Source organism: Cygnus atratus, chromosome 1, assembly GCF_013377495.2.
Source record: "Cygnus atratus isolate AKBS03 ecotype Queensland, Australia chromosome 1, CAtr_DNAZoo_HiC_assembly, whole genome shotgun sequence".
Taxonomy (NCBI): domain Eukaryota; kingdom Metazoa; phylum Chordata; class Aves; order Anseriformes; family Anatidae; genus Cygnus; species Cygnus atratus.
Window position 1 is genome coordinate 204,673,544 of NC_066362.1, and position 27,242 is coordinate 204,700,785.

General features: G+C 41.3%; 1 protein-coding gene across 1 annotated transcript in view; it reads left to right on the forward strand.

The window, feature by feature from the left end:
- Positions 1–27,242, forward strand: part of TENM4 (teneurin transmembrane protein 4) — a 338,371-nt gene that overhangs the window by 191,781 nt on the left and 119,348 nt on the right. Inside the window, exons 10-12 of the mRNA XM_035560436.1 lie at positions 435–629; positions 4,864–5,064; positions 23,400–23,585. Of these exons, the coding sequence (XP_035416329.1) occupies positions 435–629; positions 4,864–5,064; positions 23,400–23,585 (582 nt within the window). The remainder of the gene's footprint in view (positions 1–434; positions 630–4,863; positions 5,065–23,399; positions 23,586–27,242) is intronic.

The following is a 27,242-nucleotide window of genomic DNA, read 5'->3' on the forward strand; positions in this document are numbered from 1 at the left end:
TGATTTGTGTACAGCTAAGGTCCGCAGCAGAGGCCATGTCAAGGAAAGTATGAAGTCTGGCAGCGGGTCAGGGATAGAGATAAGCAATTTAAGGTCAGTGGTGCTGCTGAAAGAAGACACCAGTGCATTGGGAAGTCAGAATACAAGAAAGGTCTGAGCTTAGTTAGTGAAATAAAGTATCGGAGACACAAAGCAAAGAGATGTCCTAACTCAAGAGCACTGTTTGTTTGTTTTAAACATCCATCAGAGAATACGGTTAACAGCTGGGTGTCATGCCCATAAAAGAATTGGTTTTGGCAAAGAAAAGAACAACATACCCCCACTGAAGAGTGTATAAGAAGATTATAAATCCCATGCTGGATTCTTATGCTCTTTTATGAAGTGAGAGTTGTGTACAGTTGGTTTTTAATGTGATTTTCATTGTCTTTCCCCAGCATCCTGCCCAGTGCTGTGCAGTGGAAACGGGCAGTACATGAAAGGGAGGTGCTTGTGCCACAGTGGCTGGAAAGGAGCAGAATGTGATGTCCCCACGAACCAGTGCATCGACGTCACCTGCAACAACCATGGCACGTGCATCATGGGGACCTGCATCTGCAACCCAGGATACAAGGGCGAGAGCTGTGAAGAAGGTATTTGCAAGATACATTCAATTAGCCTCTTGCTTTGATTGTCGTTATATAATTACATGGATGGAGGCAATTCGGAATGGGACTGGCACTTAAGCAGAACAGTAATAGGCACCTTAGAGATACAATGGATGGATGCAACATAAAAATGATATGTTGTAATAACTTGTCGTTAGCTATCATATTTGTTCAATAATTGGATGAAAAGCCATCAAATGCTTCAGATAGACAAATCTAGTTGAAAGACCAGAACATCTAATCATATGTTCAAATGTTCTTATTAAAGCATCGTTTCCATTTACACATCCAAACGTATAATTACTTTTATAGTGCTTTCTTCTGTGCTGTGCTATGCCAAGTATTTCAGTTGCTTACATATACAAAATGGCAGCATATGAAAGTCCCTGATTCTTGTCAGCTTTAAAAGCTTAGAAATGCTCAGGACTTGAATTAAATTTTGCTTCAAAATCAGATATTATTTTAATGGCCCTTCCATAGATTCTTTTTTTTTTTTCACATTAGCCCCCAAACATTTTTTCATTTACATTTAGATTTGTGACTCAGAAATGCAGTGCCTTTTAGCTCTTATCTTTAATCTTTTTGTGCAGGAAGTCACCTGTCACCATAAACCTTTATCTTCCCTAGTCTGTGACTGCTTCTTATTGCTAAAAGGAAAAGTGGACAGTTTTGTAAGCGTACGAGTCATTTGGACAGTTACAAAAATACATCAAAAGTGCCTGATTTACAGAATACTGTTCATCACTTTTGAAAATTATTCTCAGAATTCTATGCAGAGAACCTGAAAAATAATTATGGCTAAATTATGCTTCTACAAGTGCAGATATAAGGCCTCTGCACCATGTGCTAGATTTAAGACATCTATTTGATAGATGTACCAGATTCACTATGTCTTGAATTAATTTGTGGTTGTCTTCGTGCATATGGGATAAAGATTTATCTGAAATGGCTTTTATTTTATGGACAATGGAAACAGGCTGAACTGACATTTAAATGGCATCTAATCCAGCAATTCTTTTGATGCATCAAATGCATTGGAGTGGGACATCTGTGACGTAACGTGGCTTCAGTGTCTGTAGTGTTGGAGATGAAGAACATATCAGCTCCGTAACTGTAAGCCATATCTTGAGAAGGCTTTGGCTTAAGAAGGCACAATTCAATGAAGCCATGGGGCATGCAAAACCCAAAGACCGTGACTACTGAAGTACCTTTAAAGCATCTCTGTAGACCTCATATTTACTAGGTATCTTTACCGAATAAACAGAAATTAAAAGATCCTTATTTTGCCTTCAGCTAGGTGTGTTTAATGTGTGTAAATCAGAGAAAGATTTGCCCTTTTTCTAACAGGAGCCTCTTTTCCCTGGTCACATTTAAAGCAGAAAAGCCAGACTCCTCTCAGTTGTTTTATGCTCACTGTAGCAGGGGACAGCTTCAATCCCACTAGGTAAGAACTTGAAAAAGAATGAAGAGCAAAGAGAACATGATTTTCCTTATGAGCTGTTTAGGATTTTACAGCTATGCATTTGTTTTTCATATTCAAGGCATAATTTGTATTGTGTTGTGAATAGGGGAGGTAAGTCAGAAATATGCCATGTGGGAAATCTTCAGGACATGTATATATTTATGCATTTATATCTTTAAATCTAGTTAAAAAAAAGTTGATATATACTAGTTTTTAAATTGTTTTTACTTTTCAATTTCTCTTCTAAGAATGACCATCTGGTATTGATTACTTTTTATTATTTTTTAGTTCTTGTAGCTTCACTGCTTACTCGCTGTTTATAATGGGTTTTCATTCCAGTGTTTCTTCTGTCTTTTCTTTTCCCCCGTAGAAGCTCAGCAATGTTTATAAAACATCGGCCACCAATCTTACATGAGTTTTACTTTTCTCCTTCCTTAGTTTATTGGGACATATTTTACAAGGCACGGGCTAAGCCACTGAGACATTAAAGGGAAGGGAGCAAATTTAAGCAGTGAAAAATGAGAAGTTACTTTTTGGGTACTGAATAAGCCTAATAACTCGTGTGACCAATGAAGCATGAAGCAGATTGGGGAAAAGTGTAGAAGAGGCACTAGCCTTGCTTGCCGCCTGATTTATCTCTCTGGCAAAGGTTCTGCACAAGGTTGAACTATAAATGGGGCATTTTCGAACCAGGAATTAGACCATTTGGGACATTTTCCAAGCAGCAACACAGATATATGTAAAACTTTTTTTTTTTTCATTTTCTAAGTATGCTAGATTTTGTCAGCTCTGCCCTCCTGCCCCACTCCCCATCTCTGCTCCTCTTGGCAGCTTCTCTCCTGAGCAGCCAAATTTGTCAAGCAGAACTCCCTAAAAACATACCATTGTACTCCAAATCCACTAAGCAATTGATTAAGAAGAAAGCAGAAGCCCCTAATCCCGTCCCAAGGCCCTTGCGATGGTGCAGAAAGCCTAAAGAGATACAGCTAGCGAGGCTGAGATTAAAGTAGCCATTGTGTGTGACATTTTCTGAAAGGGCTCATTTCAACATGAAAAATGGCCTTGGGATTATGATAAATGGGGGGTTCTGACATGCACATTCCCCTCCTATAATCATCTGTGTTCGAGCTGAGATAGCAGATTGTCTGCCTCCTGTGATGGAGCCCCCTGTAAAACTCACCTTTTTCCCAATTGACCTTCAGAGGGGATGATTAATTGCCTGGAGGTAGCCTCTTGTCAGTTAGCCTGTGATCTTTGTTCTCCACGTTCAAACCATCTGCTGAGAACCTACGCGGCTGCTAGTCTGTTCCTCGGTCCTTTTCCTACTTATTACTGCTGAGAAAGAACAGGGCCAGGGCTCCAAGGGTCTCCTGCTAAAATTGGCACCTAGCTCCCAGCTCACTAACAGTGAAGGAGATTTATAGACTCATCCTTTTCAGCCTCTTACAATTTTCAAGGATTGTTCCAGCTACGAGCAGGGCTCCAGGAATCAAAGAAAACTGAAAACGCTCTCACATGCCTTGGGATAGTAATTGCTGAGCCATTACTTGTCAGAGAGAGAAGGTTTTGAGGATCCAGGGAATTATCAGAGCAGCTGTTGTGTTCCTTTATAAGGTTTCTGGATCTTAAACAGGTCATCGGGATTCTTATTAGCTCTTGCAGGGAGAAAAAACAAACTGCAAACCCGCTGTGTGTGTGTGTGTGTGGTGGCCGTGTTCTGCTCTTCTGTATTAGGGCGAGGAGCTGGACAGCTTTCCCCTGGCTGCTGAGCCAGACTGACACTTGTCACTGATCCCCAGGGCACTGCCACACACCATTTCGAGAGACGGGAAGAATTTCTCTAGGATGTCCTATATCCTTTTGTATATAAATAGCTGATCAGCTCCTCCGGTTCTTTTTTAGGAGGGTGTCTGGTGCGTTGCATGTTTTGCTATTGCTGGGTGAAATTCTGCCGTGGGTAGAGGAGCTGATGGGTGCCTACAAAACCCACAGCTCAGGAATCACATAGCAGGGCATTTGGTCCTTCAGTGCACGTTACTGTGCCACAAACCCAACTGGATGGTCTCCAACGTTGTTTTAAAAGTGCCTCCTCTTTAAAAGCAGAAGCCATTTAAAAGCGAATACACAAATCAAAAATAAAAACCACAATAATACCAATATCCAATAAATCATAATTTGGTTTTAATCCTTACTTCGAAAAAAAAAAAGTATACGTTTAACACAAAATTCAGGTGTCTGTGAAACCTGCATAGATTTCAGCACATTCTTCAATTTAAGCATGTGTTTTGCTGAATCAGGACGTAAACTTCTGCTGAGTCTTTATGCAGAATTTCTCTCTCAGAAAACTAGAGCTCAGCTTTGATTTCATTAGTAAAGGTAATTTTGGTTATTCTAATAGAATAAATGGAGACGCAGTATGTGTACAAGACGATATTATTCTTATCCTAATCTTAATTGATATTAGCCTGTTCTTACAGGAAAGGTCATTTATTACTGTAGGCCTGACTAAAAGAATGAATTTCATCATGTATTTTTTTCTCTGTTTTTCATGTGTTTTAGGTCTCACTCCATTTTGGGGACAGTATCGTCTTGAAGCATCTGTTTTGTGCACATCAGGGCTTTGCATTATGGCTGGAGCCTTGAGATACTGTATAAATGAGCCTGTGTAGATGGCAATCCAATAGCTTTTTTTTTTTTTTTTTTCCTGAAATTCTTATTTATTTCCTGTTTCTCCTTCCTCTTCCTTCTTGCCCGTAGTGGATTGCATGGATCCTACCTGCTCGGGACGAGGCGTGTGTGTGCGCGGAGAATGCCACTGTTCTGTTGGCTGGGGAGGGACAAACTGTGAGACCCCACGAGCCACTTGTCTGGACCAATGCTCTGGCCATGGGACCTTCCTCCCCGACACTGGACTCTGCAGCTGCGATCCCAACTGGACTGGACACGATTGCTCAATCGGTAACATCAGCGGTGACTTCTTGTTGTTTTTTGGTTTACTTAAACTTTGTAAAATATTCAGACTTCGATCTGCAAAACTAGCGCTACAAATGTGTTCCAGTAAAGCACATGTAGGGCATGACTGGAAGCAGAAATGCCATAGCTCACCTACATAAATAATTCTGCTTCTATAGCCGAGCATAGAGCAATATAATAAATAACCCCATTAAAGCCACCTAGGCTTGCTATTGTTCATTATATAGCTATGAGTGTAATTGATGGTCTACATATAACTGCTTGTTCTGGTGTTAGTTCTTGATGAATCCCAGTAGCCACCGAAGGGTCTGTTTTGATTTTTAGGAGAAGGCTAAATATTCTTTAGGTTGCTGTAAACAAGAAAAAGAGGTGACAGTTCTTCAAGTCTCATTTCCCTTCACAGTTTAAATGCTGTGATTTTCTAGACTCAGCTAGAAGAAGATGAGTGTCACAAAAGGCTCGTACTAGAAAACTGTAAGCACTGTCCCATATCAAGTGAAAAATAAGTTAACTGAGTAGAATCATTGAATACTACAAGCACCTACCAAGAAGACAGATTTTTATGGGCAATTTTGTGTAAAGTCTAGAACTTTAATCTTCCTTCATTCCTTAGCTAAATGGACATCTCACTTGAAATCAGTATCAGGTATCTGAAATGGAGGCTAAAGAAAAACTGTTCAGAAGCCTTTTCTTCCAAGTGCAGTTAGCTTTTAGATGCCACACTGAGAAATACTATAATACATTAAATAGTCAGAGCCTATGGGACATTAGTCTTTTGGCTTTTGTTCTGTATACCATGCTCACAAATAAGAGACCACAGCAAAAACAGCTTCTTTACCTTAAATAGCTGGGATGGAACTAGGCCAAACATCCAGGGCAGTTCTGTATAGGCAACGAAATGGAATGAATTTTCAGCAAAGTGACAAAAAAAGACTATTATGAAACTGGATGCAGTAGAAAAAATGTGCAAACAACATTTTCACTGAGGAATTACTAAATGTATAAGAAAAAACAGGTTAACTGCTTACAAGTATTTTACATCACTTACAAGTGAGTAACTTGCAAGGATGGGGCAAACTGAATAAGCTCTTATAAAGGGTAGGAAAAGAAATGCCTTTGTACAATAATCATTCAGGTTAGATGGTAGGAAGCTTGTCATATGGTAAAATTAACTAGGCTGAAGAACACAGCAAAAGAGGAGGCCTCCTTGCCTGGGGCTAACACTAGGCTGATCAAAACTTTGCCAGATGTAGAGAGGGAAGCTATCACACGTTGATAGGAGGATAAATTTGGTGTCAGACTTTTTCTTTTCCCCACATTAATGTCTTCAATTCCGTACTTAGTGAGTTCATTTATAAGACCATGGAAAAGGGGAAGGTGGTAGTGTATTTCTAGTGATTTTGTAGCATGGTTCATAATTGAGTCATTATTCTGAGTTTATGTGGAGGTTTGGGGATTGCAGGGATGGATTTAGAAAACTGTTCATTTCTACACGCAAACAGAATTCGCTTTCCCTTTGTTAACCTGCAGGGTCGTGTACAGATGATTTATAAGCTTTACTTATACTGCTTTTATAAATCCATCTAGTGCAAACTTTCTTTGGCAGTGTGAGGTTATTTGAGACAAACTTGAGCATCATGCCAAGACCTTTTTCCTCACCAAGCTGCTTGTAACATTCAGGTTATTGTGCCTCACAGCTAAAATCACAGCTAAGGTGATTTGTAAGCTTCCATTTCTAACCCGGACCTTTCCGCTGAATTGATGACTTGATTTGAAAGACAGATTTACTCACAGGATGTGTGGTACTCTTCTTGCATGATTAAAATAGAGTGAGCAAATGTGTTAGTACACATAGCAACACTCTGCCCAGTGGGGGCAGTAGGGGGTTCTCTAGAAGAGACTAAAGGCACCAGATTTTTATTGTCCTCTAAAATAGGAACAAATAGAACAGAGAAATTATTAAGTGAAATACGTAAGTACTTGTATAAATCATCATCAGCTCAGCAAAGCAGTTAGGACTATGTTAAGTGCCAGTGAAGAAGTAATGATGTGCCTGTTTTGTTTTGTTGGTTTTTTTTTAGCCTTCTGTGCGTACCCACTGCCAGTATAGCCATAGTACCACAGATTTTTCACTCTGGAAATGTTTCTCTTACACATGCTTCACTCTTTCATACAAGGGACAGTTTCTCTGGGTCCCTTTCCCCTCAGTATGCAGTTCTTTTTTGGTAGATCACCTACTATAAAGAGAGTCTTTTAACGAAGGGTGGAGAGATGAGTCCAATGATGACCTGTACACAGAAGAAAAAAGGGTATTTTGAGTTCTCCCTGGAGAGAATGAAATCTCTTCCCTGTTGCATCCTAGTACTGCCATAAAAGCAAATACAAAAAGGTCCCAGTTCAGCTAAAAAGTCCAAGGCAATGCTTAGCACAAGAAGGATAATTAAGGAACCACTCATCCTAACCCCTTTTCTCCAGAGTCTACCATTACAGATCCTCTATATCCCCAGTTTTTGCCATGCTATCTCCCTTCACCTCTTAATGAGCCCTAGCAAAGGACTTCATTCCCCAAGCATGGCAGCTAATGAAGCCATTATAAGGCAGCTCTCTTAACCTCTTATTGTCTGAGTGTAGCAGGAAGAAGGAAATGGCCTGTGCTGTAGCATGAAACACAACTTAATAGGTGATATTAAGAGTGAGTCTCACTCTTGACCGATTTCAACTGGACCAAATGCTTCTGGCTAATCAAGAGGCAACAAAACACATACCGTAAGATGTATTTGCTGAGTGCAGTGAAATGAACAGGTGAATCAGGTTCTCTGCATTTGGGGAATGCGGAGTGTCCCAAAGGGATCACACAGATGGATCCATATGGTCTCAGGCCCTTCAAAATAGTGTTATGTTTGGATCCAAAATCATTCGTAAAGGAGTTATCTGATGTCCTTCACTTTCCTCAAATTTAAAGCAATGATTTTCACTGTCCTTTATTTGACAGTTGTCATCTTGGCATACACAATACCCACTAGAATCATCTGAAAATTGATAATACAAAGTATATTACATCAATGTAATAAGGATACAGATTTTTTTCTGGGCAGTTGACAATGGTTGTACATTGACCTGCATACAGATAAAGATTCCTGCTCAGTCACTCGTTTGTAGTGACTCACTTCATGCACAGTTGACATCCAGTACGATACTTGAAATCTTTAAAACTAGACTGGAGAAGAGCAGTAATAAGAATATTACTTGGTTCTGAGTTGTCAGGGTAGACACAAAATCGTAGGCTGGACATTTAATGATGAGAGTTAGCAACTGGAACTAGGATTACTGGGACTCCTATAGAAGTTATGAGTTGTGATGTTTTACTTCACATTTTGAAAAGGCTAAGAGAGCATGCCTGGCCAGAGATTGAGACTGAGCTTGTGTGCTCATATCTCATGAAATCTAGAAGTTTGATCCTATCCATAGCTTCTCTCACCCCTTGGACTGGTAGCAGTGTTTTCTGAGGATACACCATTTGAGTTAATGATGGCCCTTTACTCCCTCTGCAACATGGAGGAAATAATACTTCCCAGTGATTGTTGCCAGACTTTGTTAGGTCTACACTCACGAAGATATTTAGGCATTTATGATTCATCTTAAGCAAATACAGATTTTCTAGCTTTGATGCAGTGTTGCATAGAGCCTCTTCTCAGCTTCTGAAACATCCCCATTGTCTAGAGCAGTCTACTGGAAAGCCACCATAAGGCCCTGAAGTTTTGCTGTGGTATATACAGCAGGTGTCTTCCCACTCAGAGAAAGCATTGGACCTGCTCTCGCTTTTCTTGGGAGAGCATCCCAAGTACCAGGTCAGTGCAAATGCTACAGGCAGCCCTCATCTCAAAGTAACGAATGAACAGGCTGGTCCAATCCAAAGGGATGCCAAAGTTTAGGACAGGGATTTCATGACCTGAGTATTAACGTCACCTGGGTATCTTTCTATAGCACAGAGTGCCTATAGTTTGGGATAAGAACAGAGTTTCCAACCATCCATCTCCTCAGCATTTAATGGTATGTCCACCGTGCAGTAATCTACAGGTCAGAGCTACAGGGTCTCAGCCCCAGCTTCCAGATCCTCTGAATTTGTTTCCAAGATCTATGGCACTCGGTTAAGATTTATAAATTTCAACCCTGGTGATAACTGCCAAAATGTTAGGCATTTGTCCTGGCCACACGTACTGTCATTGGTAATGTTATAAATGTCTTTGGTGGCCAGAAAAAAATGTTTCTGGATGAAGCCAAGTTTCATGTCATCCCCTCCTGCCTTTAGATTTCCCATGACATTGCCAATTTAGCGGGACAGTTGCCCTAGAGAAGAGAAACATCTGCAGAGGGCTGTTCAGATTGTAGTTAAGTGGAAATCCTTGAAAGAGAGCTTAATTGAGTCCTCATCGATTCAGCTGCCTCCGTATTTGGGTAATTCGTGTTACTTTGGAGCCGTCTGGGTTTCAGCTTTTGAGAGATCCTCAGTTCTGCCTAATAACTGTAGAAGTCTCAGCAGGCGTTATGATCAGATTCTTCTGGAGAGAGACATTTACAAAACTGTGAGATACAGCATAAACAAAATAGGAAATCACCTCTTTGACTATGTGGTCAGTTAAAACAGAATAGGGGGGCCTCAAACTGCAATGCAATCATCACAGTTTTTGCAGATATGCCTAGATAAAGCTGGCCTCCTTGCACAGTGGGGAAATAGTGTGGGTGTCCATAGGGTAAGCAAAAGACCAGGTATTTATCCACCAGCTGAAAAGCAGTCCTAGATGGCTTTATTGCTTTTGATAGACTGGAAAGTTGGATTAAGAATAAAATTAGCATGGCACGAGTACCCATGATTTCTCATTGCAGGGAAAACATATTCTTGTGAGTTATTGCACAGCATATTGAAGTCAACAGACAAGCTCATGTTGGTTTGCAGGAGTATAGATTAATTAATGTCCATTCACCACCAATGATTAGATTTAGGATTCTCTATCAGCTAATGGTAATGGCTGATTTTCTTAGTACCAGTTGGATTGTGTAAATTAACACTGGAGAAATTCTTTCAGAGAGCACCCAACAGAGTTCCCCACCACAAAGTTGTGCAGTTCATTGAAACAGACATATTTTCTGTATTCCAATTAGTAGATAAGACCAAAAGGAATGAACTTTTAAAGGGGAAGGCCACAGCAAATGCACCTTTATTTTCCGATGTCTTTTTCATCTGGAATTGTGCAGATTATCACACGTGCACACAGAAACACAGCTCTCATATATCTTACCAGACAATGTCATATCCCATTGGTCAAACAGCACCAGGGTTAACACAACATGTGTGGAAAAAAAAAATGATTTCCTTGGGCTTATTGGTGTCAACCTTACAAAACAAAGTCTCATGTTAAATTCATGTCATGCCCAAGGCCACCAAGATAAAAGTCCATCCCCGGAAAATGTTCACATAATTCCTCCTTTAGACCATCATTTTCTTCATAGAGGGATAAGAATGTCTCTGTAAAAGATGGGTGTTGCATCAGCTGTTGCATAATACAGGCTGGTACCTCACTACAGGCTAGGGCAGTTCCCCCTTTAATGCCTAGGAAGTAAGTGCTTTGTCTTTTTCTTCTATTTAAAACACACAGGGAAGAACAAAAGAACTAAATCTCAGGGTACAACATGTGAAATTGATAAGCATCTGTATATTTTTGATCCTAATGGTTTAAGAAATAGATATAGGGAGCAGCCTGTATTCCACTGTGAATAATCTTCCTTCAGCTTGGAGCTTGTTCTCACCACTCCTACAGTACAGCGAGAAACAATCTGGAGCAACCGAAATTTTGGGAGCACATGGGCTTCAGAGGTAGACTTCACAAGATACCATCACAGTCAGACCTGGTTCAGTACTGAAATTGCAAACCTACTCCCCAAAGCCTTACTTGGTCCCTTAGCAGTCATTGAAGGCCAGGAAACGTTTTGTACCAGCAGAGATTTCATCCTCAGCTTTGCAGAACCGTAACATGCTGATTTGTGAACTTGTGATCTTCCCCATTTTATTTGTGTGCGGAGAAGTTTTCTCTCCGAGGGAATAAAGTATGTGCAGCCCGGAGCTGTTACACAAGGCTATCAGAGGCTCTGCTGAGCAGATAGCTGCTTTGTGAATTGTGTAGGAATAAGGGAATCCAGAGAATCAAAAGTGTTAACAAGAAACTTATCATTGCATAACATAAAGTGTTTGATGGCGTCTGGGTTGTGAGCACAGATTTCAGCCTACCCATTCCCAAGATCAACTCGCCCTTTAAAGTCTTCTAGGCTTTTTATTAAAGATGCAATAAAAGACTAAAACCAGCCAAAACATATGAAATAAAAGTATTCAGGAAGGCTTTCATTCGAATACCCTTTTACTCCCTTTCCCTTTGGTTATTGAAAATGTGTAGAGACCCCTGTGTGGTGGAAAAAAAATAAAAATGGCAGTAGTTGAGACATGCTGTAGTTATTTTTGCTGGGAGTCCAATTCTTCGAAAGTCCAAATATCCTTCTGGTAAGAAGATTAAAAGAACACAGTAAAGAGGGAGGAAAGTTCCCAATAAGATAGAAAGTTCAACTTACGTTTCAAATATGAATTCCTATTTGCAATCTGATAGTAGAGAAACAGGCTTAGCGCATTCCTCTGGCCAACCAGAGATCCACTAAGCTTGTCTCATCTTTGGAATCTGTTTAGGAGCTTAGTTTAGTCACCTTTCTGTTTTTAGCCACTTTTCTGTTTGCAGCAGTCTTGGTCAAATACAGGGACCAAGGGAGAGATTGAAGGAACTGAAAACTTGTGTTCTAGCTTTCGTTTCAAACTGGGCCAAAACCAGGAAGTGGTGATATCACCCGTCTGTCTCCGGCCATCGGATCACAAAACGTTTGGTCTGGTTAGGTCACGTCTCAGGCTTAGAACAGTGTAGGTCCAGTGGTGTGACAAGCAGTCCCTGCTCTTCATTGCCCTTAGGCGTGCTGTGATGAGCACAGCTTCCTTCTCTCCTTTCAGCTCTTCTAGCACCAGTGCCAATCTATGGACCCCTCAGAGGGCAACGGGAAGGCTATTCCATTCTCTGTTTGTTTTCTACAGTTAGGGCTAATTCCCAGCATGCCAATTTTAGTTCGACATTCCTCCCTATCTCCAAATGTGACTTCAGCAGTCACACCATGAGCTCAAAAGTGCTTTTTGTTTGGCTCAATTACGCTTTGTGTTGGGGACTTTCCTGGCTGAAAACAGCAGTGATACACCAGACTGTGGGGCTGGTGTTAACTGGGATGATTTGAAGAATAACTGATTCACAGCACACAACAAGCTGTTACATTCCATGGTTACAACAGGTTACTGTTAAAACAGCATATTTTGAGGATGGCTAAGCAATTTGCTTATTTGCTTGTATCACTGATAACCTATACATCTCTGATGAACAGATTTTGGTTTATTCTTCACTTTTGAAAAGAGGAGCCTTAGAGTCCTTACAATTTCTGGACTTACATCACGTATGGGGTCTTGTTTCAGTTGAGCCTCTTGTCTACAGTAGAATATCTGTCATGATGTTGCTGCTTGTTTTTTAACAATATTAAGTCACTTCTTTGGCATAGTAAGTGTAATCCAGCTGTCACCAAGGGACAAGACGATTGCCCTGCAACAGTGATGTGGCGTGGTTCTTCATGTTTGTTTGCAGATAAAGCCAGCTGATCAAGACAATTGAAAATCTGAAACCTCATAGTCACCGCATTTACAAGCACATAAATGATGCTTGTAAAACCACAGGGATCAGTGTATATCTCTGTAGAGTAGGGCAATCGAGCAGCTTTTGAACTGAAGATAGATCATGTCTAATAAATTTGGCCAATCAATTTGTCAGCAACTCACAGTAAACCATGTAGACATCGTTACAGGTTTGTGAGTCTGGACCTCAGCTTCTGAATATTCCCTCTTTTAATCAGAATATTGTGGGAATATCAACAAGATGGATACTTGTGCGTAGTCAGGGAAGGTCATACGTACCTCATCATGGTTTCTCCACTTGCATTAAGTCCATTCCACGCTGCTGTTGGTGGGTAGCTCCTGCCACTGTGATCCTGAACTCTGGCACTACTGGAGCTCACATTGGTTAGAGTTTCACATAAAGGGTTAGTGGGTGTTTTTAGCTTTCTGAAGTCATGTTTCATACAATGGCTGAGATGAAATAATAGGGGAATAATAGGGGCAATAATCTTGCAGTCAGTAAAATAGAATATTATTAAAAAAAAAAAAGAGCAAGCAAAAATAAAATAATTCAAAAAAATGAGCAAGCAAAAATAACCCAAGACCAGAGGTCATCATACAGTGACTCAATGGCTGTGGAACACCAGAAATCTGTGATGCAGTAGCTTGAAGTGGACACAGTGGATGCCATTTTACCTTTCTGCCCCCTTCCAAGTTCCAAGGTGCTCATACTCTAAAAACTATCACCACAATTTGCACTCATGAGCACCTTTGTAATGATCTTGGCAGGCGAAATTTGAAAGAGTTTTGGAGAGAGCTTTGCTTCTTTTCCGTAAAGGTGATCCTTCCAGACCAGCATTGAGGTATATTGACAGCACAGGGGGTACAAAGCTTTCCCAGCAGCTGCTGCTGCATCCCATTTGCGTGGATAGGCAGACACATCTAACCTCTGGATATGTCAGCCCGGCACACTTTATACAAGTTCTGTGTCTCTTTCTGAAGAAGCAAGGTGAAATATTAATAACAATGACATTTCAAAGTTCCTTGGTAAAAATTTGTTTGAAGAGGAAGAAAACCATGTTGGGACTGTGTACAGTCATGCTGAGCTCTGGGTAAGGAAATCCCAAGCAAATCTAGTTTGTAATTACTTCAGCATACACACTTGAAAATGCTCTGTTGAATTTACTTAGACAAAACCAAACTGCATAGAATTGAGAAAGAAATTAGTTCTTTTTAATGACTATAAGCATCAGCAAAAGTCTTAACTGTCAAATGATCTCCTCCTTACAGACACAGGGAGGAAATCAAAATCAGTCCAGAGAAGTATCCTTGTTAGGAACTTCATTTAATACACTAGGAATTGTTTCTTCTCTGGGAAACTTTAACTCACATCCCAGAAAGCACAGAGATCCAATTAAACATCAAAGAGAAAAACATAATCCTGCACTTTGGGATATTTATTTTTATTCAACAAATCTTAGCTCCAAGACTTCAAGACTCCAAGCTCCTTCAATACCTGGCATTTCATGTCCTGCTATTCAACAGCAAGAGGCAGTTTAAAATAAAGTTCAGAATAATAAATAAAGGGAAGATTGACAGGAATACAAAAGTAAATCTCAGCTATAGAGGAGATGCTTTAGACACAATGTGATGGTCAGTCCCTAACATTTAAGGCAAGGATGAAAATAGGGTATAAATATTGTGGAAAACAGAGGCTGATAAAAGGCAGCAGACCAGTTTAATGGAATTTCATCTCGCAGAGTAACAGCATTTCAGACAGGAGCTGGAAAACCTTTATGCAAATAAAGGAAGCAAGCTGAAATTGGACTTCAAAGTGAGTTTGTTGTGTTTTTTTTTTAAGACATGCCAGCTGTAGCACTGTACATTGTGCAGCTGCATAGGCTGGGTTAGAGCTTTGATCCATTACCACGGGGACTGCTAACAACTGCTTCTGTTCTTACTGCTACTATTTCTAGCAAGAACTCCCAAGAGTCCCCTTGTGCTAGGTGCTGTGTGTTTACAGCATGAGAGACTCGATCTTGGAGCACAGACAAATATCAGTTGAAGGAAATTACTGTACCCAACTCATTTGTTGCTCCTTTTAGAGACTGAAGGTGGTTTCCAGGGCTCTAATGGGAGAGATCTCCCAGATCTGCCAGCACTAGGTAAGCAGCTGCTCTGGGGACTTTTCATCTCCAAGTTAGGCAGCTCAGAGCTGCCTAGATTCCTGATTCGAGTCCCCAGAGAGATGAGACCTAGAAAGGGATTTGCAGAAACCTTTCAGTTAAACACAAAGCTGCTTATGCAAGCAAAGAACTAAATACCAAGAGGAAAATGGGGGAAAGAGCTGAAGTGGGGTTAAGCTTTTGTGTCTAGCTGGGGACCAGGGATGGGTGCTTTCTTTTATTAGGGATTTCCACCAGCCCTTCTCCTCGAGCTAAGCCAGCTCAACCACTTAGAGTCAAAACTCTCTCCTCTTCTGTCATGCACGTGGTTTATACCTAATTTGTGCAAACCCAGTGTCCTCTGCAAGTGCAGAGATGTCCCTGTGTTGAAGAGCTGTGCTCAGGTCTCCTTCTGCAGAGCCTGGCAAGAATCAGCTCTTAGGCCAACTCCAGTACCCTAATTAGGGTCACGCTATAATGCACGAAATGCATTCCCCAGTGCAGGTCCTCCAGGATGCTCCTTCAGAGCTTCAGGTGCAGCAGGCTGAAGCTCAGGTGTCCGGAGTCCCATTTCAAAGCCAGTGCTGCAGGTCTGTGCTTTCCCCGATGGGGGATGATAGTAGAGCTGATGGATTCATTTTTTATCTCTTGAAGGCATCCTTTAATCTCAATTTCTTCATCCGTGGGAAGAAAAGAAATAACTGTGACTTTACAGGTATATTCTGAGCTATGTAAAATACACTTAGATCCTTAAGTGGAGTGGGAAGTTGTCTCAGTACCAGCAGTTTAACTACACTCATAAAAACAAACAGATTTTATATTTATTGACATAAATAATAATTACGTATATATTAGTATTACTTACATAATTTATATATATTTTTGAAAGTGAGTAAGCGTCTTATTTGTATAAAGGCATTAAATTATGCAGACCTTGCTTCCAGCTTTTAAATGTATTGACATAAGTAATAATTGCTACTTATATATTAGTATTGCTTCAATAACTGATATATTTTGAAAATAATAAGTAAACAGTTTATTTGTATAACATCATTAAATTATGCAGACCTTGCTTTAGGTCGTGATCTCCGAGTGAAAAGACAAACGACCTTCAATTAGTGACATTGCCACAAGTTGCACAACTGTTCCCAGTAGTTACTGGGATGGGATGCTTTGCAGAAGAGTCCATGCTGGGGTGGCATGCTGTTACTGGGGTGGCAAGGACAGAAAGTTCAGATTGCTCTTTTTGCGCTTTGTCTTGCTACCTAGTTGGAACCTTTCCTTACAATGTTTTTAAAAGGGCATTTTGAAAAGCTAATTAGCTTTGTGCCTTCTTCAGTTCCAGCACAGGAGTTCATATGTCACCACAGAGTTATCAAATCACATAAATGAGAATTTCATCACACTGGAAATTACGTTTCATTATGAAGCGTGTATTTAGCACTTCACTACCATCTAAATCATGCTGATTACAGACCTTTTGTTTTTCTCCATCTTTATATTAATGCTTTATATTAGGCACAGAAACTCCCCATAATTTGCCTTCGAAAGCAAAGGCAGGTTGTGAAAACAAGGCTTAGCTCTTCACCAAACATAGCCTTTTCGCTCTGTGCAGTGCCTCCCTCCTGTGCCTCTTCTCTGGAAAAATCTGGCTGAGGTGGGAAATGGCCTCAGATGAGCCAACTTGAAACTGGAAAATCCCAGCTAAGACAGATTTTTAATTATTAAATTTTCCATTAATATGCTGAAGGTCAGTGGAACTGCCCCAGTTTTCAGGAAGCTCTGAGCAATTTCACCTGATCTTATATTTTAGCACTAAATCCATATTTATTAAAGGATTTAGCAGGCAGGTCAGAAGCAGCTAAATCTCTGATTCTGCAGCACATGAATGCTAAAGAAAAAATTTCATCTGCATTGCTGTTCTCTAAGCTGGAAAGCTTTAAACTGTTATCAAGCCAATTTTAGGATTTGGGGGTAGGGGTAAACACGTAAAAATAGATTTGTCATAATTTAAGCACAAACTGACATCATTATCCCTCTTTCTCAAACCAATTCTTTAATATAATGTGAAAATAATATGAAACTCTGGATTATGCCACATCCTGTGTTGGAAGCTACCATGTCCGTTATATCAATTAAAAAGGACAATGGACAAAGCATTACACTGGTGGCTAGTGTTTGATAGGTTTCTTTTCCCTTTTTTCTTCTGAAATATCAAAGGCAACATAGCAGACATTTTACTCTTAAGGGGACAGATTTGGGTCAGTTTTTAGCAGGATATGCAAAAAAAAAATATCAGGTACAAGGTTTTTATTTGTATGAGTAATTGCTTTAGTATTCTTATTTCTGAAGTGCTGTTAATGGACTGTGACCTCATTACACCTGGCACAGTGCAAATGCAGAAGAAAAAGCATAATCTTGGCCTCAGATAGCTGGGATTCTGAAGCATTAGGCAAGCAACAACAGCCAGAGACAAGCTGATGGAGGTACAATAAAATTACAACAGAATTTTGGTCAATGCAATACACAGAAGTTACGGCACATCAGTGACTGCCGTCAGGATTTTGGTAGGTTTCCAAGGTGGTTTAGGATTTTTAAGAGAGGCTTGAGCAATACTAAGGCAGCTTTACAGACCAGAGGGAAGTCTCTCCCCCAGTCATGAGAGGATAATGAGGAAAACAAAAAAAAAAAAAAAAAAGAAAAGCCATTTGTACAAAAAGTAACTAGCAGGCAGAAGAGGCTGGACTCATAGGCCTGTTCCCAGCTGGGGTGAGCAGTGATGGAATAGAGCAGGTCTTGAAACTGAAGACAAATACTTTCTTTTTAATTATTTACATGAGAAATAACCAGAATTTTGCTGGAACAAGGAGAGATCAGAGCTCACATATCATCACCATTCCTGAATGGCATTATCCTTTTCTAAGGATAATCTCTGTGAAGCACCTGAGCCTCCCCTAGGTGAACCACACGAAACTCAACAGTATCTTGAGCACAGTTTGTTCTGGAAGATGTCCATGCAAGACATCTCAGGTATTTCATCCTCCGGAGCCACCTGTCTTTCCTTCTTGACCCTGAGAGGAAAATTAGGCTCAGTTGTTCCTCACATAAAAGTCTGACATAAGGCAGGGTGATATCCAGACAATGGAAGACGCCAAATCTAGGCAGTAAACCCAGTGAAAACCCAGACGGTAAAATAGAAATGAAATTGATTCTCAGATAAAACAATACATCCATGAATCTAGTGAAGTCCATCAGTGCTATCCAGTGAGTCCAAGTGTCAGGGAGCAAAGCTCAGGTTATTGCTGAAAGTCCAGCTATTTCCCACAGAAGTTCATGGGCAGGTTGAGCCTTGTAAGGACAGTGAGGTTCATATCCACATTTAGAATTGGGCAGAGTTTGCAAAACTCCCGATTTTCTCAGAAGGCCCCCTTCCTTCAAGGAACTGTAGGCAGCTTTGAAAGCTGGATGGCAAGATGAAGTAAAACACAATGCACCTCCAGGAAAGGATAAAGAATGGCTAATCTATTCGTACAAACTGCAAAGGAGATTAAAGATGAAAGGAAATATTTAGTCACCTTTTGGGAACAGCTGGTGTGAAAATATTTAACAGGCAGTGCTTTTATATACAAGCACAGTGTCCTCACTAAGCTTAAATAGGCAGGAGCAATATAATACAGCTGGCCAGAGTCTGTGAATGCTGTAACAGGAGAATTAACAGCTTTCCTTCTCATTTGCTCGCACAGCTCAGATGTTAGCTAATCATGTCCTCTTAATTTTAACAACAGAATTGGGAAATGTACCACAAAAATACAGCTTGTATTAAGAACAGAGGTGGCAAATTCTGTCCCTGGGACTGAATGACAGAGCAACAATTCACCTGCCCTCTTCTCTAAGTTAGCCTCAGTAGCCTTGAGCTGCCTGAAAAGACATGGATTTAAGTGGAAACTTAATCTGAAATCCATTCTGATCATTTCTTTGAGTGCCACCAAAAAAAGTAAAAGCTCCTCCGACTGTTTAATCACCTATTAGATATCTGTGAGCATTTAAGAGCACCTTGTTATAGGGGGCCAAGGCGAACAGCAGGATGAGTGTTGTAAGGCTATTTATATTGTATGGTTCCCATCTATCTTTAAACTGGCAGCTAAATGGAAGATTTACAGTTGAGAGTTCCTGGCTCGCCGGTTCCCTGTCAGAAATAATTAAACTACATTTTAAGGAGACTGTCGTAAGTAGTTTCCTTCACAAGTGTTTTTCACAGCTGAGGTTCTTTATTACAGCTTTTAGGGCCTGGGAATGCAAAACCACCTTATATATCCATTATATACGAGTTATATGTTCACAGCCTGGAGCTTGCACTCTCTTGCGTGGGCGGTGGTATGACTGGGGTCTCAGCTGTGTGGGAGATGAAACCCCAAATGTCCCCAGTGTCCCAGTTCTGGATTAGCCTACGATCTGGTTGTTGCCGAGCATGCAGCATTTTGTGTCCCTGGCCTGTGTGTGCAAAGCTGTGCCTTGGCAGCACGTTGCCTGAGAAATATTTCAGTCAAGATGTAAATGTCCCAGTGGGTTTTCCATCCCTTTTCAAAGGAATGACTCCACAGAGATTCTGCCTTTCAGAAAGTGCTTTTTTTTTTTTTTTAATCTCTTCGCCATTTTTGAATGTCATTCCATTATCCTGGTTTCACACCTTTAAATAACTCTAAGAAGGCTTCTGAATATCACTCAAAATAGCTTCCTTTTGTCCCTGATATTTTTTTTTTCTGCACTACCTGCCTGTAGATATCTGACCTACCATGAGCTGTCATTTTCCTGACAGACAGGAGACAAGACTGGATATCAAGATATCTAGGAGGTCCTGTGCCTGTCACAGAGTTCACATATACCTGTAGACCTACCACTTTACTTTATGCTTTGTTTATTGTGAAAATGGGAATAACGTGGAATATCAAAAAATAGCCACTACAACTCAAACTGAGTAATATCCTCATACTGAAGATAAAATATTAAGTAGGTAGCAGTAAAGTACTTAAGATATTGACATGGGCTTTTGGAGTAACAGGGGGATGAGGCCTTCAAGATGCAAATTTTCCTGCACATCTCTGGGCCTGACAGTGCCAGGGGTATCCCCATGTTAGTGATACGCCTGGTGGTCAAAGCTAGGGATTGGGACATAATGAAGATAAGAAGTAAATGAGATAGTGTTCTCTACATTGCTTGGTGAACTGAGAGCATGTAAAATTATATGTTATCTAATATTTTCAAGAGGAAGCTCCGGGGGCTGCCAGCCATGGCCACCAGCACTGCCGGGAGGTGCCAAGAGGCCGGAGCCAGGCTCTGCTCAGGGGTGCCCAGGGCCAGGCCCAGAGGCCCCGGGCCCAGCCTGGAGCCCAGGAGGTGCCCTCTGCCCCTCAGGAAGCACTGCTGGGCTGGGCGGGTGCCGGAGCCCTGGCACAGGCTGCCCAGAGAGGGGCTGGGGGCTCCTCCTTGGGGATCTCCAGCAGCCGCCTGGACGTGGGGCTGGGCCCCCTGCTCGGGGTGGCCCTGCTGGAGCAGGGCTGGCACCACAGGGACCCGCAGCTGCCCGACACCACCAGCCACTCAGGGTTCCTGTGATTCTGAGGTGTAAAGTTCAATATGTATGAATAAAGAATGCAAGTCAATAACCAGAGGAGTCACTCCAGTCCAACATTAGAGTAAACCCGTAGCGAAATCCTGACGAGAAGCACCAGAGACCACAGCAATACTTTTCTGATTTGGGCTTAAATTCCATCAGACCTGAACTGTACTTTCTCAAGTCATTGCTTCTCAATGTGCTGGAATTTTGTACCATAAATCTAGCCTTCAGTTTTTTATCTGCTGTTTCCTTTATCCTCCCCCAGACTTTGTTCATCAGGTCAACCAAGGAAAATCAGGGTTCGTTTGTTTTTCAGTGCAGCTTTAGTGCTACATTAGCTAACGCATCCTATATGTTCATGTACCACTCTGATCAGCCCACGCTCCATTGCAGTGCTGTCTGGCAGTTAGGGAGAAGGGTAGAAAACACACACGGCTGGCCTCCAGCCCTCCAGCGAGTTGATAATTGCACCATCCCTGATGTTTATAATGGCCATGGTAGTATGGTGTTACCTCCCTCACATCTAGGAGCTGTGAAAATCCATTTCTCTATGCCAGATGCAAAGTAAAAATTTCTGAAAGCAACTCAAGAGTCCTTCTGCAGACATGACTTATGCTTTTGATAGCATAACTTCTACTGACTTCCAGTAAGGCTTACATCAGATTCAGTTATATTTAGGCAGCAAGTAGTATTTGCAGACATATTGCTTAACATCCATGGTTTAAACACCCAAGTTGCCCAAGCAAGTTTGACTGTACATGGGACAGTGTCTGAGTGTCTTAACTGCATTTGAACTCCACAGTCCTTTCATTAGAGATTTATGTATATAGAACTAAGTGTTTAGGAGCATTTGGAGATATCTGAGCCACTGCAGCAAAAGGAGTTTGACTGGAAACAGTTCCACTGCCCTGAGCTGAAGCAAGCAGGAACCATGGTGTTTACGTTGCATTTGGAAAATGAGGCATTTGCTAGACATGCAAAGCATTGCCATTATTACTCTTACAGTCCATTTCAGCGTGAGGGACCAAAGGCCTTGCAGACCTCTCCTATGGCCTGGTGCAAAACTTTCCTCCCAGTGTCGAGGGGATGTTCCAGCCCCATGTCGGGAGTGTGTCAAAAGTCCCTGAGCAGCCAAAGCTTCCTGCTACTGGTGGTATTAATTAGCAAAATACTAAAGCAAACATAAGTAAGGCTTTCAGTCAGGTATGATGTTAATGCAGGCTGAGTAGTTCTGAATATTTTATGTGCAGCCAGTGACCCGAAGTAAATGTCTTGTATAATACCAGACTCCCCTCCACTGCAAGCCTCGAGGCCTGAATTCTGCACTTCATATGCTTAGAGGCACAAAGAGAGGCACTGGGGATGGGCTGGTGCAGACAGTGCCTGAGATATTCACCAGGTAGGGGAACGGAGAGAAAATGTGCTCTGCAGGGTACCCTGGTACCCATTCCTGGGCTTTCAGCCCAGCCCTGCTCAGTATTTCGTCTGTTCACATCTTCTCTCCACTCTCCCTAAAGGGAACTGTGCCCCTACCCTATCAAATCTATAAATGGCTCAGTCAAGCAAAAGGCTCGAATACAAAACATTTGGGAAAGTTTAACCCAATTTAGATGCAGAAGTCAGAGAAGAGATAGAACACCTGATAGTAGGAAATATACTCTGAATTGCCACTAGGATTGAAAACAGGAGAGTGCAGTCTTTATATGAGATCAAGAGTGAGCAGTCAGGTGATGAGCCCGGAGAAGAAGAAATAGATTCATTTCATTTCATCTGCGGTATAACACTATGTCAGTATTTGGTTTTAATTTTTCCTTGAAATCAGTCCTCTGTAGTAGTGGCAGTAACAGGTGCCGTAACGCCTGATTCATGGGTATCTGCTCTCCTCCAGAACTCAGTTTATACAGACACGTACAGTGCAGATGAAATACAGTGCAGTCTCCTGAATTCAAGCCAAGGGCTTGCGAGGTTTTAGCTAAATGCCTAGTGCTGGATCAAAATATCATGTGTATCTGTGTCATCATGCTTACTGGAGCTCACAGAGGGTGGGAAAGGCCAGCACCTCTGAAAAGCCAATGTCCTTTAGCTCCTTTCTTTTTTTAGGAGGTAAGTACCAAAATATCCAGCCCTGACCCCCTGCTTCCATTAACTCCAATAAGACCGAGGAACAAGCACCATCCTACAAACCCCAGCTCATGTAGCTCACAAAAAGAGCATGGAGGTATCTCCAAATGCCTAAGAAGGGATTTTTAATGGGGTGGTAGGAGAACAAAGACATATCAGATGCGCAAGTTCAAGAGAAATCCATTCTATATATATATTCTGTATTAATTTTAAACAGCGAAGGGATTTAATGAATCCCATCCCCAGAACTGCGGGTTAACAAGCCATAAACAGGCTTTGCCAGCACTTAACTGTAGCATCAGTAGTTTATCAGTACATTGCTTCCACACTTAACCAGATTTTAATTAAATGTGACTTTTGTTCTGCTTATTGGAAGAGCCAAACCCTTTGGATTCGGTGATCACAAAAGCTTGAGGAGTGCAAGAGAATTAGAAAGCAAATAGGAGGATCAATCACAGCAGACCTCTGCAATCCATGTCCGTCTCTTTTTCGCAATATACTTATTAGATTCTTATTGTCAGGAAGGATTAGTGTTATGAGCTCCAGGAATTCCTTTCATTGCCCTGTAAGGCAAGGTAGTGAAGTGTGGCTGCTTTTCTTAACAATAACATTCTGGATTTCCCCCCTCTCCCTTCTCTCCACCCATATCCCCTCCTCTCTCTTTTCTCCTCTCCCACAGAGATTTGTGCAGCGGACTGCGGAGGACATGGCATTTGTGTCGGAGGCACCTGCCGCTGCGAGGAGGGATGGATGGGCACAGCCTGTGATCAGCGAGCGTGTCACCCACGCTGCAATGAGCACGGGACATGCCGGGATGGCAAGTGTGAATGCAGCCCGGGCTGGAACGGAGAGCACTGCACTATTGGTAGGGAGAAAGAAAAACCGACTACTTTTAAAAGAATAATTGATGATCAGGAAGGAGAAAAGGCGCATGCTTAATTGAATATGTGTGACTTAGTGTAGCATGAGCACCTTTGTTCTTGGATTTCAAGTTCTGACATCATACATTTTCATGTGGGAACAAGACAAAATGTCCTTTCATTTGCTGATGACATAGCTCTATATATTTTTTATTATCAGTCCTGAAGTACACCTATGTGATGTTTGTTCTCATAGGGACAAGCTGTCAAACAGCACCTAGATGGTTTTGAGAACATCTCACTTTGCCTCTCTCAAAAGGTCTTTCCGTGGCCTTCAAGACTTCTCCCTACTATGTTGACAGCTTTCTTGAAAACATGCATATGATTTCAAGTTTTTTTTTTTTTTCTGTTAATTTACTCCATTATTTGCCCTACCACTTTGCTTGGAAACTGCAGTCAGGTGATCTCTGGCTGGTATTTAACACTGTCTTACGTATCCCTTCTCTGCTCTGCTACCTTTCAAATCATTTCATTGCCCACTCTCTTTGGTTCTGCATTCCTTACACACCTGGCACTTACCCTGAGCTCTTGGTGTCATGTCTATTAGTAGTAGTACTAAGGCACCAACAATATACTGAAATCACGCAAAGAGGTGCATTTCCCATGTCAAGCAATTTGCAGCATCATTAATGAACTGGCTTGGGTTTACCTTCCTCTTCATCTCACTTAACTCCTTGATGCACTTCCCCTTTTCCTTTCTTTCTGACAGTCATGCGGTCAAGTACTTCAGTCTCCATTCCGTACTCATGCTATAAAATCAGTAGCATTAAAACTCCCCAGATACCATTTATTACATATTAATGGAAAACTAAATTAGTTAATCCAGTTCCGCTGTCAATAATGCCTGTGTGGACTTGAAAAAAAAAATCAGTTGACTTTAGAAGAGTTCCAGAGTGAGAATTCTCCTCCAGGCATTTGGTTTTAATCAGCTCCTTTTAAAGATAAGAAAATTTACCTCTATGTGGCTTTCATCGTGCAGTGATACATACAAATCACACTACATCAAAATTAACTGCCAGCAATACCTGGGCAAAATTCAGTACAGTTATCCATGTGGATTATTAACTTAGTTACACGTAGACATCCACCGGTTTTGCTTGAACACCAGGTGAGTTTGCACACACAAAGACAGACAGGAAATGAAGCCTGATCACAATGTTTTAATTCCAGCATTAGGGCAATGGTACAAACCATATCTGTGGCTCAATTCTGCTTATCATTTATTTATGCTAATGTCACCCTACCACATTATGGTCTCCACATGCATCCCTTAATGAAAAATATCTAGCTCTAAAAACTTCCTCTGTCTCATTAGACATTACATTCTTTTTGCATTCTTGTCTATATCTCTAGCAGCTTTCATTTCTTTTCATGAGGAAGAGAAATTAAAAAAAAAAAAAAAACTTCTCTTAAATGACTTTAGAATGAAAAGAGAGCAGACCTGTGTTAATTGGAATGCTGTGTTTTTGTAATATTGTTTTATAGCCTTGTGTTCAAGCACTTTGATTTGGAAAGTAACACAGATTCAGGAAAGGGTTTTAAAAGAAAAAAAATGTTCAGCAAAAGGCCCCAGATCCAGGGGACAATTTTATGTGAAAGACATTTATGCACAAAAAGCCTGATTCATTCCCTCAGTGCCATTTTATTAGTTCTGCTGCAAAAACAAAATGCCACTAGTTCAGTATATGATATTTCTCCACACCACTGATATGCCCAGACTGATTTCAAAGAACAAGCTTTTATCTTTCCTGGTAATTAAATTTACCCCATTATTTGTGGTGTTCCTCGCTCTAAGTCTAAAGAGTCCGTGTTATCATGGGAAAGGCCAGCACCGCAATGCAGTCAGCATCGAGATTTTAATGGTGCACACTGTCATTTGGTATGGTGCTACCTTCCTATTGCAGTGCAGGTCTCAGAATCAGTCTGTAATACTTAGGGTGCTGGAGCAATTCTCTTTCTTTGCACTTCCCCTCCCTCCTCATCTTCTTGCATCGTGATTCAGCCACAAATTTGTACACAGTCTCATGCCTCTGAAGCTGTAAACCATATTTCCTATAGAATATTTCATTGACAAATGTGTAGAATGTAAGGGAGATTTGGCAAAGTCATAAATATCCAAGAAAACTGAATAGCTTTAGGAGGAGTAATAAGCTAGTTCTATTGGCACAGATGAAAGGACATTGACTTGGAATTACATTAAGTATGTGGAAAGCATTCCCCTTGTCCTTGTGTGATTTCCCTGCATGGCAACTTGTTCTGTTGATAGTAATTCCTTATATGTCTGTGTCATGGCCCGTTTGCTTTAGCACTGACAAGCGTAAAACCCCATTGCTGAAGTGATGCTTTAACAATATTGCCATGTGTGCAGGTAACATGGTAGAAATGGATGATACCAGTAAAGGACACTTCTTCCATTTCCTTTCGAGCATGCTTGAGAGTAAGAAATCCTTTTGTTTTGTAGGTCATAGGAGGCTCTTTCTTATGGTGTACAAGGAAACTCTGATCCCAGTGGATTAATTTGGTTTGCTCATACAAAGAGTCATGTTACCAAATATACTAGCTTGATTGCTCACATCCAGCGATTTCATTAGAAGAACCCCAGTTAATTCCCAACAAGGAAATTGATGCAGAAGCATGCATTCATCATCCTAATTCAGCAAACTTAGCACATCCAGGCAAAAAAGTAGAACAGAAAGTTGATTATATAACTGCAGGAAGCCTGAAACCCAGCAGAATGGTTCAATTGGTTTACTCCAATATATTAAAGGGAAAAAAATCATGACGATAGATTAGGCAAGACTCCTATGATGGGCTCTCCAGCATACTCCACTCCAGCCCAGTCTACACCAGCAACATCCAAGGATCGTGGTGGTTTCAGGAACATTGAGTTTAAAGGTGAAATCAGCCCTCTCATTGTCGGTCTGAAAAGGCAAATCACAAATCAGCTCTGTGGCCGACCACTCTATGGGCTTGATTCATGGGTGGCACCACAGCAGATTTCCTGGGTATAATAACCAGCTCCAGAAATTGCCCAGGGCTATAACATTGTGGCCTCAGAGTTTCAAGGTATGGCCTGGAGAGTGCTCCAGGTGCTGTGCATCCTGCCTCAGAGATGCAGAGGGAGATTTCACGGGCCTTGCACTGAGATTGAATCTCTCTGTATGACATTTTACCAGTACACAAGCCTTGGTTCTTTAGGGTTGTTTGGAAATAATGCCAGAAAGGGGTTCCCTGTGTACACAGTTGAGGTGGAGCTGAGATATTCATCATCCTTGAATGGCCAGGACTCAAGACCAAAACCATCACTTGAAGTTCAGTTGCTGCACCTGAACACCACAGGGTCTCTCCAGAGCCTTAGGGGGCCAGCAGTTAGCTCTCCAAAAGCACACAGGTCTACCTTTCAAAGCACCTCAGTGCCTAATTCCCACTGATCTCTGCAAAAGCTGCACGCTTAACTTCTTTTGAAAATCTGGTCTTGGCACCCACTAGTGATGTATGTAATAAGAAGTGCCTAGACAGACAGGCAGACAGCCCGTCCCACATGGCCTTCTGCTTGTGGCACCACTGAGCTGCTTTTGTTTTACTTAGCAAAACTCTGATTT